We start from the raw sequence: 14,664 nt of genomic DNA on the forward strand, positions 1-14,664 counted from the left end.
TAGAGAAGTATATCGAGATGTAGAACATCGAGATGTGGAGTGTTGACTGTACTTTTAAATATAGATGCAAAAATGAATTTTCTTACAAGTATGAATAAATATACTAATCTGAAATCACCCTTATTTTATTTTACCCGATATATGTTTAAATTGTGAAATGAGAAAAACCATTAACTGATAACTTTACATTACAGCTTATCAGTTATTGGACCGAAAACCATACGGCCATACAGTACCTACTCAGTGGCGTTCAGCAATTCAATTGTCAATAAAAATGTACGGATAAATGTAATCCTCGAGGATCAAAATAACCCCTCGAAATTTAGCCTTAAAAATCTCACAGTCGTTAACAAAAAACAGCCAAAAAAATAGATTTTGAAGTAAGTTATTACTGTATACACCAAATTCATCGGACCGCTAATAATCGAATTTTGTTCACAGATAGGAAATATCGCCAGCAGTGAATATCAGTTGCTTGTTCAAAGTGCAGATCGCACATTTAGCTTTGACCAGAGGGTGGAGCTTCTATATGAACCAAAAACTATGTCGGTATTCATACAAACGGACAAACCGGTGTATACCCCGGGAGATCTGATACGTTTTCGGGTAATCGTGGTGGATGCTGACACTAGACCTGTGACTAGTATTAAAACGGTAAATATAGCGATCGACGATTCTGCAAAAAATTCCATTCGAAAGTGGCCTTATGCCAAGTTGTTAAACGGCATCTTTGAGTCACAAGTGCAATTAGCTTCTTCGCCTGTTCTTGGCACCTGGATTATCAACGTAACAGCTTCCGACGACGTAAGTAGCATATTGTAATAAGCAATTGAATTTGAGGAACTTATGTCGATAACGTACGATTATAGATCATTGTCACCAAACAGATAGAAGTTAAGGAATATGTGTTGCCAAAATTTTTCGTGAAAGTTTACCCTTCGGAGGTTCTATTGGGGAAAAATAAGAAGGTTTCTCTTACCTTAGATGCCTATTACACGTTCAAAGAACCCGTCGACGGCAATTACAAAGTTGAGTTATTTTTGGACCATACCAAGAGAAAGCCTGACTTCATAAAAAGTGATCGAATCACCGGTAAAACATCACTTGAGTTTCAATTGAAAAATGAAGTAGACATTGATGGCGACGAGCAGTACACTGATGTCACGGTTGAAGTTGAAGTTGTCGAGGCATTTTCTAGTGAGTATTGTAGATCAGAGGACCTCAGGGTTCATATTTATGTCATAATTATGTTTATCCTTGCAGATCGCACAGTTAGTATAACTGAGAATATTCCGATTTATCGTCAGCCTTATACCGTGACCCTTCTTCCATCTGCACCATCATTTCGACCAGGAGTTCCATTCAATGTACAAATAGTTGTGAAAGATCAGCTTGGACACCCTCCTGCCGAAGAAAAAGCGGCATCAATTGACCTTACTGTAGAGTTCCATTTGCCCATTGACAGTGACACCAAATCTATCACTGTAGATCTGGACGAGAAAGGAACAGGTCAGCTCACATTAGAGCCCCGCCCAGACGCCCAAGAACTGAAAGTGAACGTATGTTCCATTAGTTTGTTAATTTCTCAACCAAATATTTACCAACCAATTTTTTTCCTATTTTTAAACCCGGATTTTTTACTTTTTCAGGCTACATATGACTCTCAACAATACGATGTAATTCACGATCCGATACATGGTTTCAGTTCGCAAAGTAAGCAGTACATCACAGTAACTCTGAATCCAAAATACTAGTAAGTTTTGATGACCCGTACCACTTAAACATGCTTCCAACGTGTTTCTTCTTTATACAGTAACAACATTAAAGTCGATAAGGACATCGTACTGGACATCTCCTGCACTGAAACAATGACGCACTTCTCGTACATCGTTGTCACCAGAGGAAACATAGTGGAAGCATCGAACGTTCCTGTCAGGATAAAAAAGAAACATTCTCTGAGATTGAAAATGACTTCAAAAATGTCTCCGGAGTCGAGGCTTCTAGTGTACTATACAAACAGGGAGTATCTCATCTTTGATGATATTGAGCTGAAGTTCGATTCGTTCAACAACGACGTAAGTTTTAAATAAAAATTGAAGAGTAAACGGTAAAAATAAGAGTTAATTTTCGTTGCAGTTCAAATTCGATTTGAACGATGATGAGTATTTTCCAGGGCAATCAGTTTATATCGATGTATACGCTTCAAAGGATTCATACGTTGCGTTCAGTGGAATCGATGAAAGTGTACTCCTGGTAGGCAAAGAGCGCCATGACTTCAACAAAGGAGATGTGCTCAAGGAACTCGCTCTTTACGGAGCAACAAATGATGCCGAGTTTGACTTGTTCCACGTAAGTTTCATGTCAAATGGTTTGATTATTCCAGTTAATGTATGTTTATTGATCAAAACAGAAATATGGATTGTTCCTGAAATCTACTGCTACCGTTGATACTCGTAAATATTTGATTCAATAATAAACAATGTATTATAAATATATAATAAAATTTATTCCATGCGCAACAGCTGTAACTCGCTCACAGAATGCACGATTTGGTACTCTACTAGGAAGGACTAGGCAGCAAGCGATTGAAATTCGAACTCAATTCCTAGAATCCTGGTTATGGAAATCCTTTTCCATGGATGGTCGAAACAACTTCAAAGCAATAGAAGACTCGGTTCCGGATACTATTACAACGTATCACGTGTCAGGATTTGCTTTAAGTCCAACACTAGGTCTTGGAGTAATCCAACAACCAGTGAGTTTCACCGTTCGTAAAAAATTCTACTTGGTTGCAAATTTGCCTTACTCGATCAAACGGGGTGAAGTGGCGTTGATTCAGGTTACCGTCTTCAACTTCCTAGGAAGCAGCATAACAACCGATGTGACGCTGTTCAATAAACGCGATGAAATTGAGTTTGTCGAGAATGCATCCACTAATAGTAAGTACGTTTAAAAATTGAATGATTATATCCAATGTATTCAATTGACGAGCTTTTAGATACACATCGAACAAAGGCGGTAATTGTCCCGAATAACAATGGAAAATCTGTATCATTTATGGTGAAAGCAAAGAAATTAGGACAGATTGCGATCAAATTCCAGGCGGTAAACCTGCTGGAAACGGATGCATTGGAGCACATGTTACGAGTAACCCCAGAGAGCCATCGCTATGAGAAAAATGTAGCTCGATTCGTTGAGCTACCAAAGTTTGAGACGCAAACTTTCGATGTGAAGCTGGACATTCCCAAAAATATCGACGAGGGTTCTGCTCAAATCAAATTCACGTTAGACCGTAAGTATAAATAGCTACATATATTGGAATATAACCTAAATTGTCACACTATAGCTGCGTGTATAGTGCTATACCCATTATCGTCGTATTTGGCCGATACTTCTCCAGTTAAAAGACACTGACACGTTAATGCTTCCAGTGGGCATTTTGCCCTTTGAAGGAAGCACCACACTAGACAACGGACTAGCATGCAACGCCCAGTGGCACAGTCGGAAAACATTCCTCACGAAAAGTTTTTCCGGTCTGCAGCGGGAATCGAACCCACACTTCTTAGCACGATGCGGCTAAATGCCTGGTGACACTAACCGCAAGGCTACGAAGCCCACGTTACCATGAACGTTGAGAACTTTCAGGTCCAGGAATGAAGCTCCTTCTTTTCAAATCGTTTTAAGTTGAAATCATATTTGCTAATGTTGAAACTATGTAATCAAGCACTACAATAAGACTCAAATAGAGTGTTGTGTTGGAATTGTGACTGTTACATTGAACACGTTGATAAAAATCCACATGAATCGATTCATGAACGTCCATATCGATTTGCTGTGATTTTCTTGCAAACTTCGTGTGTGTTGCATATTGGATTCCTTTGTTTTGCTTTATGGATTGCTTCATCAACCAACAACAGGGATTCCATAATTTTTCCACATAAGTTTCCGAAGCTTTTCATTCAGATTCGTGTGCGTCAATAGCCTATCACCCAATACGGATTCAGTGTGTTTTGGTTATGATTATCTTCTGGGGGATACGAACTGGAAATCAACAAGTAGTAGCCAGGCTACTGTCAATCTTAAATCTTAAAAATCTATGATAAGTTGCAGTAACTCTAATCTGTGGACAAGTAGGACAAATAAAAATTTTAATTATTCGTATGTTTAAGCTGCTGTATTTAAATTACTGCAGTACTTGTAAAGATTGTGTGATTGCTGTTATGAAAACCACTTTCACGGTGGAATTATTTTTAAAGTTTGATTGAACAGGAAATGTCTTCCACTATATTCTTGTTAAATTTTGGAATTCTATATTACAAACATCAAAACAATTTCAATACGACTAAAAAAGTCCTCGGATAGTCACTTGCTCCGGGTGCCTACATCATGAGGATTTTTGAAGCTTTTTACCAAGGCTTGGGGTAAAGGGCGTCCAAGCATATTACGTCGCAGGCTGTTGGAATGTTGAACCATTCTACTTTTTATGAACCTCATAACAAACCAATACAGACAGTTATTTATAAAAAAAAACCTTTCTTTCAAACACTATCGTTTTGGCTATTTCTGAGGCATCTGTGAGTTTTATCGTGCAATTTATGAGACGATGACCGGGAGAATTCACAAATAACTCATTTCAGCATAAACATAGCCTGACAAGATCGCATTCATAGACCGCACGATCAAACGGCAGATTGGTTCTAATACACAAAATACAAATGCACTAACGGTTGATTGGCAAGGAAAACTCTCAATTAATAACTAAGTGCTCAACGAACTCTAAGCTGGGAAGCACGCTATGTCTTAGCTGAAGTGTAATGCCAAACAGAAAAGGAAGAAGAAGAAATTCAATGTATTCTAACCATGATAGGAAACAGTGCTCGGATCAATATACTTCCACAGTACTAATAAGTGTCCAACAGTCGAACTTTCAACATATTTAATCGAAAAAGAATCATATGGTTCATTAATCCCTCAAAATCACATAGGACAGTTTTGTTTTTTTACAAAATAAAACCTAATATATATTTATTTTATAAACTTTTATTTGGAATTGAAGTTTTGATGGAGCTAAATATCAATGAAACAGTCTTTCACAATGTTTACATTAAAAAATAATGTACTTGAAAGAACAAAAAAAAAAAAATGTTCGGGATCCCTCGGTGGATTTTTTTGGGAACACGTCAAATCAAGCTTAGCTTAGCTTAGACTGACTACACATATCAATGGTTGCTATTCCGTGATTGACCGAAGTCAGTGAAAATGCACAAAGAATCAACTAGAAGTTCAGCTGGGATAGGCCATAATCTTCTTCAGTGTGCATAATTCAGTGCCTCTATTTATACAAGGTCAATAACGGCGCCGGCCACGTCCTTGCAGTCAGGTGGGATTGAGGGAAGGAATGTTAGTGTGTAACCTTTGCTATTTGGAGACCGTGTTTGCCTCTGCATCTCCACAAAGGTTACTGGGAGGGATGTTTGTTAATGGGGAGGATCGTTGGGTCAAAGGATTCACTTTGATAAGCGATTAGACCATGATAAACAATGATTTGTGAGATATATACATGCTTATACGTAAATATAATTGTTCATATAATTTCTATGTAGAGGAAAATTATGCCGACACTTGAGGTGACGAACCATTCAAAGTTTGTTGAACAAATACCTAAATGTAACATTCCTACAGCTGTCAGTACGAAAGCATGTGTTATTATATTTTACTCATTTGAAAAGAAACAAAAGACTCAATTGGTTGGGACATCATAGAACACTCTTATTCTTATGCCGACACTTACAGTGGCGAACCATCCAAAGTTTGTTGAATAAAGTGGACCTTTCGCAAGTCTACACTTGTAGTGTCGAACCATTCAAAGTTTTTTTTAATTACAAAAATAAAGGTATATAAGGGGTGTTCTGAAAAAAATGTTAAACATAAATAAATCATGAATCAGAGTTTGTGTCGACACTCACAGTGACGAACCATCCATAGTTTGTTGAAACATCATATTTACATCCCACCATTGTAACGATTAAATGTGCAGTCATACATATTTTATAGATTAGAAATAGTAGCATGAAACGAGCTCACCAATTGATCCGTTATCCTTGACTGAGCGGCCACAATCCACTTTCAGCTTCACTCGTTTGCTCGGCTAGCACCCAGAAAAAAAAAAAAAAAAAAAAAAAAAAAAAAAAAAAAAAAAAAAAAAAAAAAAAAAAAAAAAAAAAAAAAAAGGCGCGCGACTCGAAAAAAAAAACACGGACGACAGCTCGGGCTTTCTTGACGCACTGCCCAGGAGCAAGCGTCAAGGTCGTCGAAAGATCAAAAAGAACGAACCGATCGCGGCACTTTTTAACTTACTTCAACCGAACTCCCCGATCACGCCACTTTTTCACTTACTAAACCGACGCGCGACATGTTTGATCCTGCCCTCGTCGCTCGCTCCGGCAAAAGCAAGCATCAAGGTCGAAAGATCAAACAGAACTCTTTTTTGGGAACACGTCAAATCAAAGCTAAAAACCTAGATTTTCGAATGGTGAAAGATTTAGCGATGCCTATTTTTTTGTGATAAACCTCTCCCATATACACCGTGATTACTGCCCATAACTGCATATTTGTCACATTTGACATTTTCGACAATTTCCTCATAGGGTCGGTGTTCCCTTAGTGGACAGTTCCCTATAGTTGCATTAGTGGCTTTTTACGGCCGTTTTGCTATAAATCGTTTCAAAACATTTTTTGACATGAAGGTCAGGTGCTATTTATCTAAGTACAATTGTTACACAGCTTGATTTAATTCAAAAAACGATCGAAATAATTAGTTTTGCTTAAAATTTGAGCTCCCTTGCGCCTATAGTAAACCTATTGTTCCAATAGAGGCACTACTGAGATAAACTTTTTTTTATTATACGAAATAATTGATGAATTAAGAACTTGTTTTTATATCAAACGAAAGCTTTTGATCCACACTTTGTAGGAAAAATATAAAAGTTTTGTAATAATACGGTTTTGATAAGTATTTCGCCAAAGCCGTGATGCTAGTGCTACTATAGGAACAGAAATTAGAAATAGTGCTACTATAGGCACATGTTTTCCTATAGTGGCATACGCGATAATAAATACAAACATTTGAGTTTTCGTTGTTTTCATATTTTTCCCACAGAACCAAGATAAAAAGCTTTCAGATGATGTAAAAATAATGACGTTTGCGTTATTTTTCGATTTTATTGGTACATCGACCCTAATACCGTGGAAAGTCATCTATGATTTGCACTTTCAATTAAATTAATAAAATCTGTGAGAATGTTCTAGAAAGTTTAAAAAAAAACAAGTTGTTTTGTCACACTGGTAATTCTAACTGCATAATGAAAAGAGTTTTACTGACATCAAGCTTAAATAGTTAGAACAACAAAACTTTTTCTAGAAGAGAATTTAATGGGGTATGGATAGAGTTGTTACTTTTCAATGTTTGCAATACTGTTGTTATATCTTTCAAACCATAAAAATCCGTCGGGTTGTTAGACGGAATTGATTTTCTCTTTCACTAATCAGGCTGAGTTTTGAGCTGTCAAATAACATAGAACTAAAGAAAAACAGAGCTACCAACATGATAAATTGCGTGTTATGTCAGAAAATGACGTTTGCCTTCGTTTTAGGCGGCCCAACTTAAAACGTAGCCCACTTAAAGATAGTGCAACGAACGAAATTCGACTGTAGTTCCACATAGTCTTCACACCCAGAAAGAATTCTGATAGGGTGCTGCCTATCCCTATGTCGAGATGGCATGAAATCCGTCTATTCTTTCATTACTTTCCTTGTTCCCCTCAATTTTTAGTAGTATCGAGTTTACCTAAAAAAGCCAATATAATGCTAATTATGACACCGTATATTCCGCTTGACATAAAGTCTTTTGGCATCTGGCCGTTTGGCATAAAGTCATAACAAAATAACTTTGACTTGGCATAACTTGACAAAAGTATGTAAAAAAAGTTTAAGTTTGGAAGTGTTAATTTAGATAGATAGATGTGATAGCTAGAGTTGGTAAATTTAGATTCAGTATTGTTTCTAATCAATAGAATCAATCATTGTCATTAATTTTACGTGCATTGATACATGCTGATTACTAATATTTGAGCGTGTGTGTATGAATGCCAGAATAAACTACATAATCAATACATCACATTGAGAGTGTATGACGGACAGCTGACAAGTGCATACCCAGTATACACTTTTGCTGAATAATAGTTGAATAAATAAGTCTTAAGCGTATTTCAGTTTAATAAATTATTATTCATCTGCTAATGTTAGTTGCAGTGCTGCATTTGAACGCGTCCAGTTTGCGTTCCAGTTCAAACCTTTGAACGAGGGATCAAGTAGGCTTGAACATTGAGCAGTTCAAAAATTTGAACCCGTGCGTGCTGAAAATTGAACGCGGAATGAAAACTGTCGTCATGACAGACATACGATTTATTTCAATGCTGCAAAGTTTTGCAAAGATGTTAAAAGAGCAAACCAGGCCGCCAGGCTGAAACCAGGCCGCCATCGGTAACCATCGTTAGAATTCCAATTTTATGTCACTGATCGCCAGTTTTCGATAAAACTTAAGGGTGGTCCTTTCGTTTTTCTCAAATTGGTGGACCCCTCGTACGCCAGCTAGCTAAACAGTTGGCGAAAAAGCCCATTTTTTGATAAATCTTGGGTATTTCTTCACGTGATATGTCTCATATTTCCCTTGGAACACATAGCAAACTTAGTGGCATCGTATAGAGAAAGGATATAGCTTTCATTTGAAGTTAAAAAAAATTTCGGCGGCCATTTTGAATTTGGCCGCCATCTTAAATTTTGTTAGAAAAATCGACTTTACACCATTAGCGCACCGCTAGTTTTAAATTCTGAGATCACCATCAGAAAGCTGAGGAAAAATTACGTAGGATGGGCTACAGAAACTAGTTGAGCAATGGTATTTACCCTATCAAATGAACGATTTTCTAAATCATATTCTACGATTTTGACGAATATGGCGAGTGCATCAATGCAAACATCATTTTTTGTACAATAAAGAAACAAGTTTCTAATCATTAGTGTATTATTCAAGTCAGATGAAGAATAGGAGTATTATTTTGAGTGAAAAAATCTGGCTGCCAGCTTTGATTTTGACGCCATCTTGGTTTTATGTTATAGAATGAGTTTTCACCTTGTTAGCACTCAACATGTTGAATTTTAATGCCATCGTCACACTTACTCTTCTTCTTGTTCGTCATTTTCCTGACGTTACGTCCCTACTGGAACAGAGCCAGCCCCGCAACTTAAAAAACAAATGATCAAATTGGATTTTTAACGCTTATTTGCTACCTGAATGATTTTTCTTCATATCTTCGAGTTGAAAAAAAGCATAAATTCTTTCATTTATTCGGTCTGAAACCATTGATAGAAATGAACAATCAGTTGAACAGCTGAGATAAGATAAGAAAGAAAGAATCTGATTGATTTTTTAACGGAGGCCTCATAATTCAACATCATGAGCGCTGAGATGGTAAAAAATCATTCAACTGCTTAAAATCAAGATGGCATCGAAATCCAAGATGGCCGCCAGATTTGCCAACCTCAAAATGATACATCTGCGTTTCGGCATTACGTCCACCATAGAACAAAGCCTGCTTCTCATCTTTAAATTTCGCTGTTTTTCACATGCATGTTGGGCGGTAGTAAAAACGATACTTTATAGATCATAAAATCAAGGTTTTTTTTTGCTTAATAGTTTAAGATTTCCATTCTAAATTAATGCACTTTTGGCAATGCTTTAAACTGTTAAACTACAGATATTACCACGAGACTTACTAATGTCCCAACGCGCAATCTGTAAACTTCATTCAATGAACAACAATGCATATTAGAGATGGGCAAAATCGTCAAATTCTGGGAGTGAATCGTAGGTGACTCACATTTCATAAAAAATCAAAAATGAATCATGTATTTCACATAATAAATGAAAATTATAACAATTTTTGAATGATTACATTTTTAGTAGAAGTATTTAAATATTCATACATGTTCGAATTGTTTGGCTACGATAAGTTGAATTCGAAAACATTATTTCTAGTAAATTTTAAAGTCCTCTTCCAAAATTGTCGATAAATATGAATCGTGACTCTTTTGAAAAGAACCGTGATTCGTTCACTCATTTTCGAGAGTCGACTCTATTGGATGATTTGTGAGTGAGTCACCCATCTCTAATGCATATGGTAAAAAATAAGTGTTTATTTCAAACAATATTTTTGAACGGTTTTCATTTAATGAATTTACGTAACTTTGTTTTTATTGGTAATTTCCAAATTCGACATGCTGTGTGCTATCAAGGTGAAAAATTCATTCTACTACTTAAAATCAAGATGGCGTCAAAATCCAAGATGGCCGCCAGATTTTATCACTCAAAACAGTACTCTTATTCTTCACTCGACTCGAATAATACACCAACGATTGAAAACTTGTTTCTTTATTGTACAAAAAACGATGTTTGCATTGATTGCACTTGCCATATTTGTCAAAATCGTAGAATAAATATTGTTCATTTCATAGGGTAAATACCATTGCTCATCTACTTTCTATAGCCTATCTTACGCAATTTTTCCTCAGTTTTCTGATGGTGCTCTCAGAATTCAAAACTAGCGGTGCGCTAATAGTGAAAAATCGATTTTTCAAACAAAATTCAAGATGGCGGCCAAATTTAAAATGGCCGCCAAAATTGTTTTAACTTCAAATGAAAACACTTGTTTTTAATTATGAATCGTGGTTTACGGCTAACCAGCCGAGTGGAAGTTTAACAACTACCGAAAAGCTAAACATTACATATAATTTGCAATTGGATTAGATAGACAAATTGATGTGAAGATTTGCGAAAAAGTTACACGTCTTCTCAGTGAGAATCGAACTCACGACTCCTCGATCTCTAGTTGGGGCGCGTTACTACTACGCCATGAGAGGACTCATGAACGCCTCAGCCAGCGCAATTGTTGGCTAGTGTAGTGTGAGAAGACGTGTAACTTTTTCGCAAATCTTCACATCAATTTGTCCATCTAATCCAATTGCAAATTATATGTAATGTTTAGCTTTTCGGTAGTTTTTCAAATGAAAGTTATATCCTTTCTCTATACGATGCCACTAAGTTTGCTATGTGTTCCAAGGGAAATATGATACATATCACGTGAAGAAACACCCAAGATCTATCAAAAAATGGGCTATTTCGCAAACTGTTTAGCTAGCTGGCATACGAGGGGTCCACCAATTTGAGAAAACCGAAAGGACCACCCTTAATTTTTATCGAAAACTGGCGATCAGTGACATAAAATTGGAATTCTAACGATGGGTGCCGATGGCGGCCTGGTTTCAGCGAGAATTGCTCAAAAGACATTTAAGGTGTAACGTTTGGAATTTAATATGTTATGATGTAGTGTTTTTCGTGTTTTGACGTTAACTACGTCATACGATAATATACTTGGTGCCAATGGATTACCTGCTTCGCTCTTGTTCACAGTTGATCAGCAGAAGTTTTCTCATTTTATTTTGTATGGGGAAAGGCATCTAACTTCAAATATCTTGTGAATGAAAGCTTTAATCGAAAACATATTTGGTAGACGTGATAGCCACCATCATCACGCACAACCGGTACCAAATATTTTTTCGAAAATAGTTCCCAATTTGGAGAAATAATTCGTTAGATGCATACCTTCTAGCGATTTTTTGGACACACCCGACCAGATCCACATAACAAAATTTCAACACATTCCTATCAGCAGCAGTTAAAAATAACAGAAGTTGATAAAATTTTGTTATCAAGATGGCTATGTTCTCAACTTGTTATATTTTTAGTAACACATTTATAACAACATTTGTCATATTTTTGACATCGAATTTACAAGTATATTGCAAATTACATCAGATGTCATAAACAGTAACAGAGTTTGCAATAATTTTGTTATTTTGTAACACCCTTGCAACACATTCTGTAATAATTTTGATATAATTGTGACAGGGTTTGTTATATTTTAGTTTAGTTTGATGCAAATTTTGTTAGAATTTTTGTTATTTTAACTACTAACGGTACATGTTTTATAACAACTGGTGATATAAAAAAAACATGTCAGGGGAACACATTCTGTTATAATCTTGTTTCTCCCGTCTGGTTGGGTAGAGGTCCCCAAGCAAACTGACACGAACACCAACGCACAATTAATCTTACACAAGTCGATTTCCTCAGAATGAAAACGTGTCGATGTTTGTTTGACGTTATTGACCTTTCGGTCAACGGCAGAAGTGCAAAAGGCAAAAGTGAGGGAGCGTCCGGAATAAGAATCATGAAAAGGCCACACGTTTTGATTTATTTAAAATTATTCCAGTTGCGGACACGTATTCTTTACCCACCATCCGAAAGTTAAGGGCTTCCGACGCTCGATAACGCTTAAAAATCATACAGAATGATTTATTTTGTATGGTTCAAGCTGGGTTATACTTCACTGAGGCCTTAAGTGTCCGTAATATGAATCAAAACGGTACGTCTTACGGCAATATAGTGGGTGTCAATTGAAAATCTAAAATATTGCGACCGTCACGATATTATGTTAGATTTTGAACTAAAGGAAGGCTGCAACTATGACAATCGACTAAAATTCAAATATCGAAAACTCATTCAAGCAGACTCAAGTCAAAAAAGTATACAAACTTACTTTATCAATTCTAAGTGCTTTGGCAGACGAAATTCTACGCATTTTGCTCTGAGCCAACTCGATTTTTCACTTTTAGAGCGTTTAATTTCCGGATTTACAAAACGACGACTATCGCAACCTAACCACTACTTTCGCCGCTTCGTTGTATGGAGAGGCAAAGTGACTTAACCACGAGTCAAAACAAAACACTTACTTACTTTTACTTTTGCTGGCTCTACGTCCTTTAAGACATGACCTGCGTCACAATGTTACGCCAACTAACTCGGTCCATGGCTGCTAACCTCCAATTCCTCGATCGCCCCACACTTCCAAGATCCTGCTCCACTTGGTCGAACCACCTAGCTCGTTGCGCTCCCCTTCGTCTTGTACCGGCTGGATTTGAGGTGAACACCATTTTTGCGGGATTGTTGTCCGGCATTCTCACAACGTGTCCCGCCCATCGTACCCTTCCAGCTTTGGCGACTTTCGTGATACTGGGTTCACCGTAGAGTTGCGCAAGCTCGTGGTTCATTCTTCTCCTCCATACGCCATTCTCACATACTCCGCCGAAGATCGTCCGAAGCACACGTCGTTCAAAAACTCCTAGCGCTTGCAGGTCCTCTTCGAGCATTGTCCACGTCTCATGCCCGTAGAGGACTACCGGTCTTATTAGCGTCTTGTACATGGTACACTTAGTACGAAAGTGAAGTTTACCAGACCGCAAGGTCTTGTGGAGTCCATAGTAAGCACGACTTCCGGCGATGATACGTCTTCGAATTTCTCTGCTGCAGTTGTTATCCGACGTTATCAATGATCCGAGGTAGACGAATTCGTCCACCACCTCGAACTCATCCCCGTCGATCGTCACGCGTCTGCCTATGCGAGCTCTATCGCGCTCGGTTCCTCCAGCCAGCAGATATTTCGTCTTCGACGTATTTACCTTCAATCCAACCCGATCTGCTTCACGTTTCAGCCTGGTATACTGTTCAGCAACCACCTGGAACGTTCTTCCGACAATGTCCACGTCGTCAGCGAAACAAATGAACTGGCTGGATTTATTGAAGATCGTGCCCCGCATGTTGAAGCCCGCCCGTTTCATAACACCTTCTAGCGCAATATTGAACAGGAGGCAGGAAAGACCATCGCCTTGTCGAAGTCCTTTGCGTGTTTCAAACGGGTCCGATAAAGCACCCGATATCTTCACACAGCACTGTACACTATCCATCGTTGCTTTGATCAGTCTAGTCAGTTTCCCGGGAAAACCGTTCTCGTCCATAATCTTCCATAGCTCTTCGCGGTCGATGGTATCATAGGCCGCTTTGAAATCGATGAATAGGTGGTGCGTAGGGACTTGATATTCGCGACACTTTTGGAGGATCTGCCGCAACATAAAGATTTGGTCTGTCGTCGATCGCCCGTCCACAAATCCGGCTTGATAACTTCCAACAAATCTGCTTGCCAGTGGCGATAGACGGCGGAAGATGATCTGGGAAAGCACTTTATAGGCTGCATTAAGAATGGTGATCGCTCGATAGTTCTCACATTCTAACTTGTCACCCTTTTTGTATATTGGGTATATTATTCCCTCCTTCCACTCCTCCGGTAGCTGTTCTGTATCCCAGATCCTGGCTATCAATCGGTGCAGACAAGTGGCCAACCTGTCCGGGCCCATTTTAATAAGTTCCGCTCCAATACCATCCTTTCCAGCTGCTTTGTTGTTCTTGAGCTGTTTGATAGCATCCTTAACTTCACCTATTGTGGGAGTTGGCACGTCTCCCTCATCCGCCGTACTGATGAAGCCATTCCTCCTGCTGTCTAGATCTTCCTCCTCTGCGCCGTTTAGGTGTTCATCGTAGTGCTGCTTCCACCTTTCAATCACCTCACGTTCGTCCGTCAAGATACCTCCATCCTTATCCCGGCACATTTCGGCTCGCGGCACAAAGCCTTTGCGGGATGCATTTAGTTTCTT

General features: G+C 38.1%; 1 protein-coding gene across 1 annotated transcript; it reads left to right on the forward strand.

The window, feature by feature from the left end:
• The first annotated feature begins 446 nt into the window (after positions 1–446).
• LOC5572429 (CD109 antigen) lies at positions 447–3,306 on the forward strand. The gene is made up of 8 exons (XM_021839637.1): positions 447–804; positions 870–1,197; positions 1,264–1,753; positions 1,814–2,075; positions 2,137–2,349; positions 2,411–2,453; positions 2,523–2,939; positions 2,999–3,306. Exons 1-8 carry the CDS (start codon positions 544–546, stop codon positions 3,304–3,306), a joined length of 2,322 nt encoding a protein of 773 aa, XP_021695329.1. The 5' UTR covers positions 447–543.
• The last annotated feature ends 11,358 nt before the right edge of the window (positions 3,307–14,664 follow it).

Source organism: Aedes aegypti, chromosome 2, assembly GCF_002204515.2.
Source record: "Aedes aegypti strain LVP_AGWG chromosome 2, AaegL5.0 Primary Assembly, whole genome shotgun sequence".
NCBI classification, from domain to species: Eukaryota; Metazoa; Arthropoda; class Insecta; order Diptera; family Culicidae; genus Aedes; species Aedes aegypti.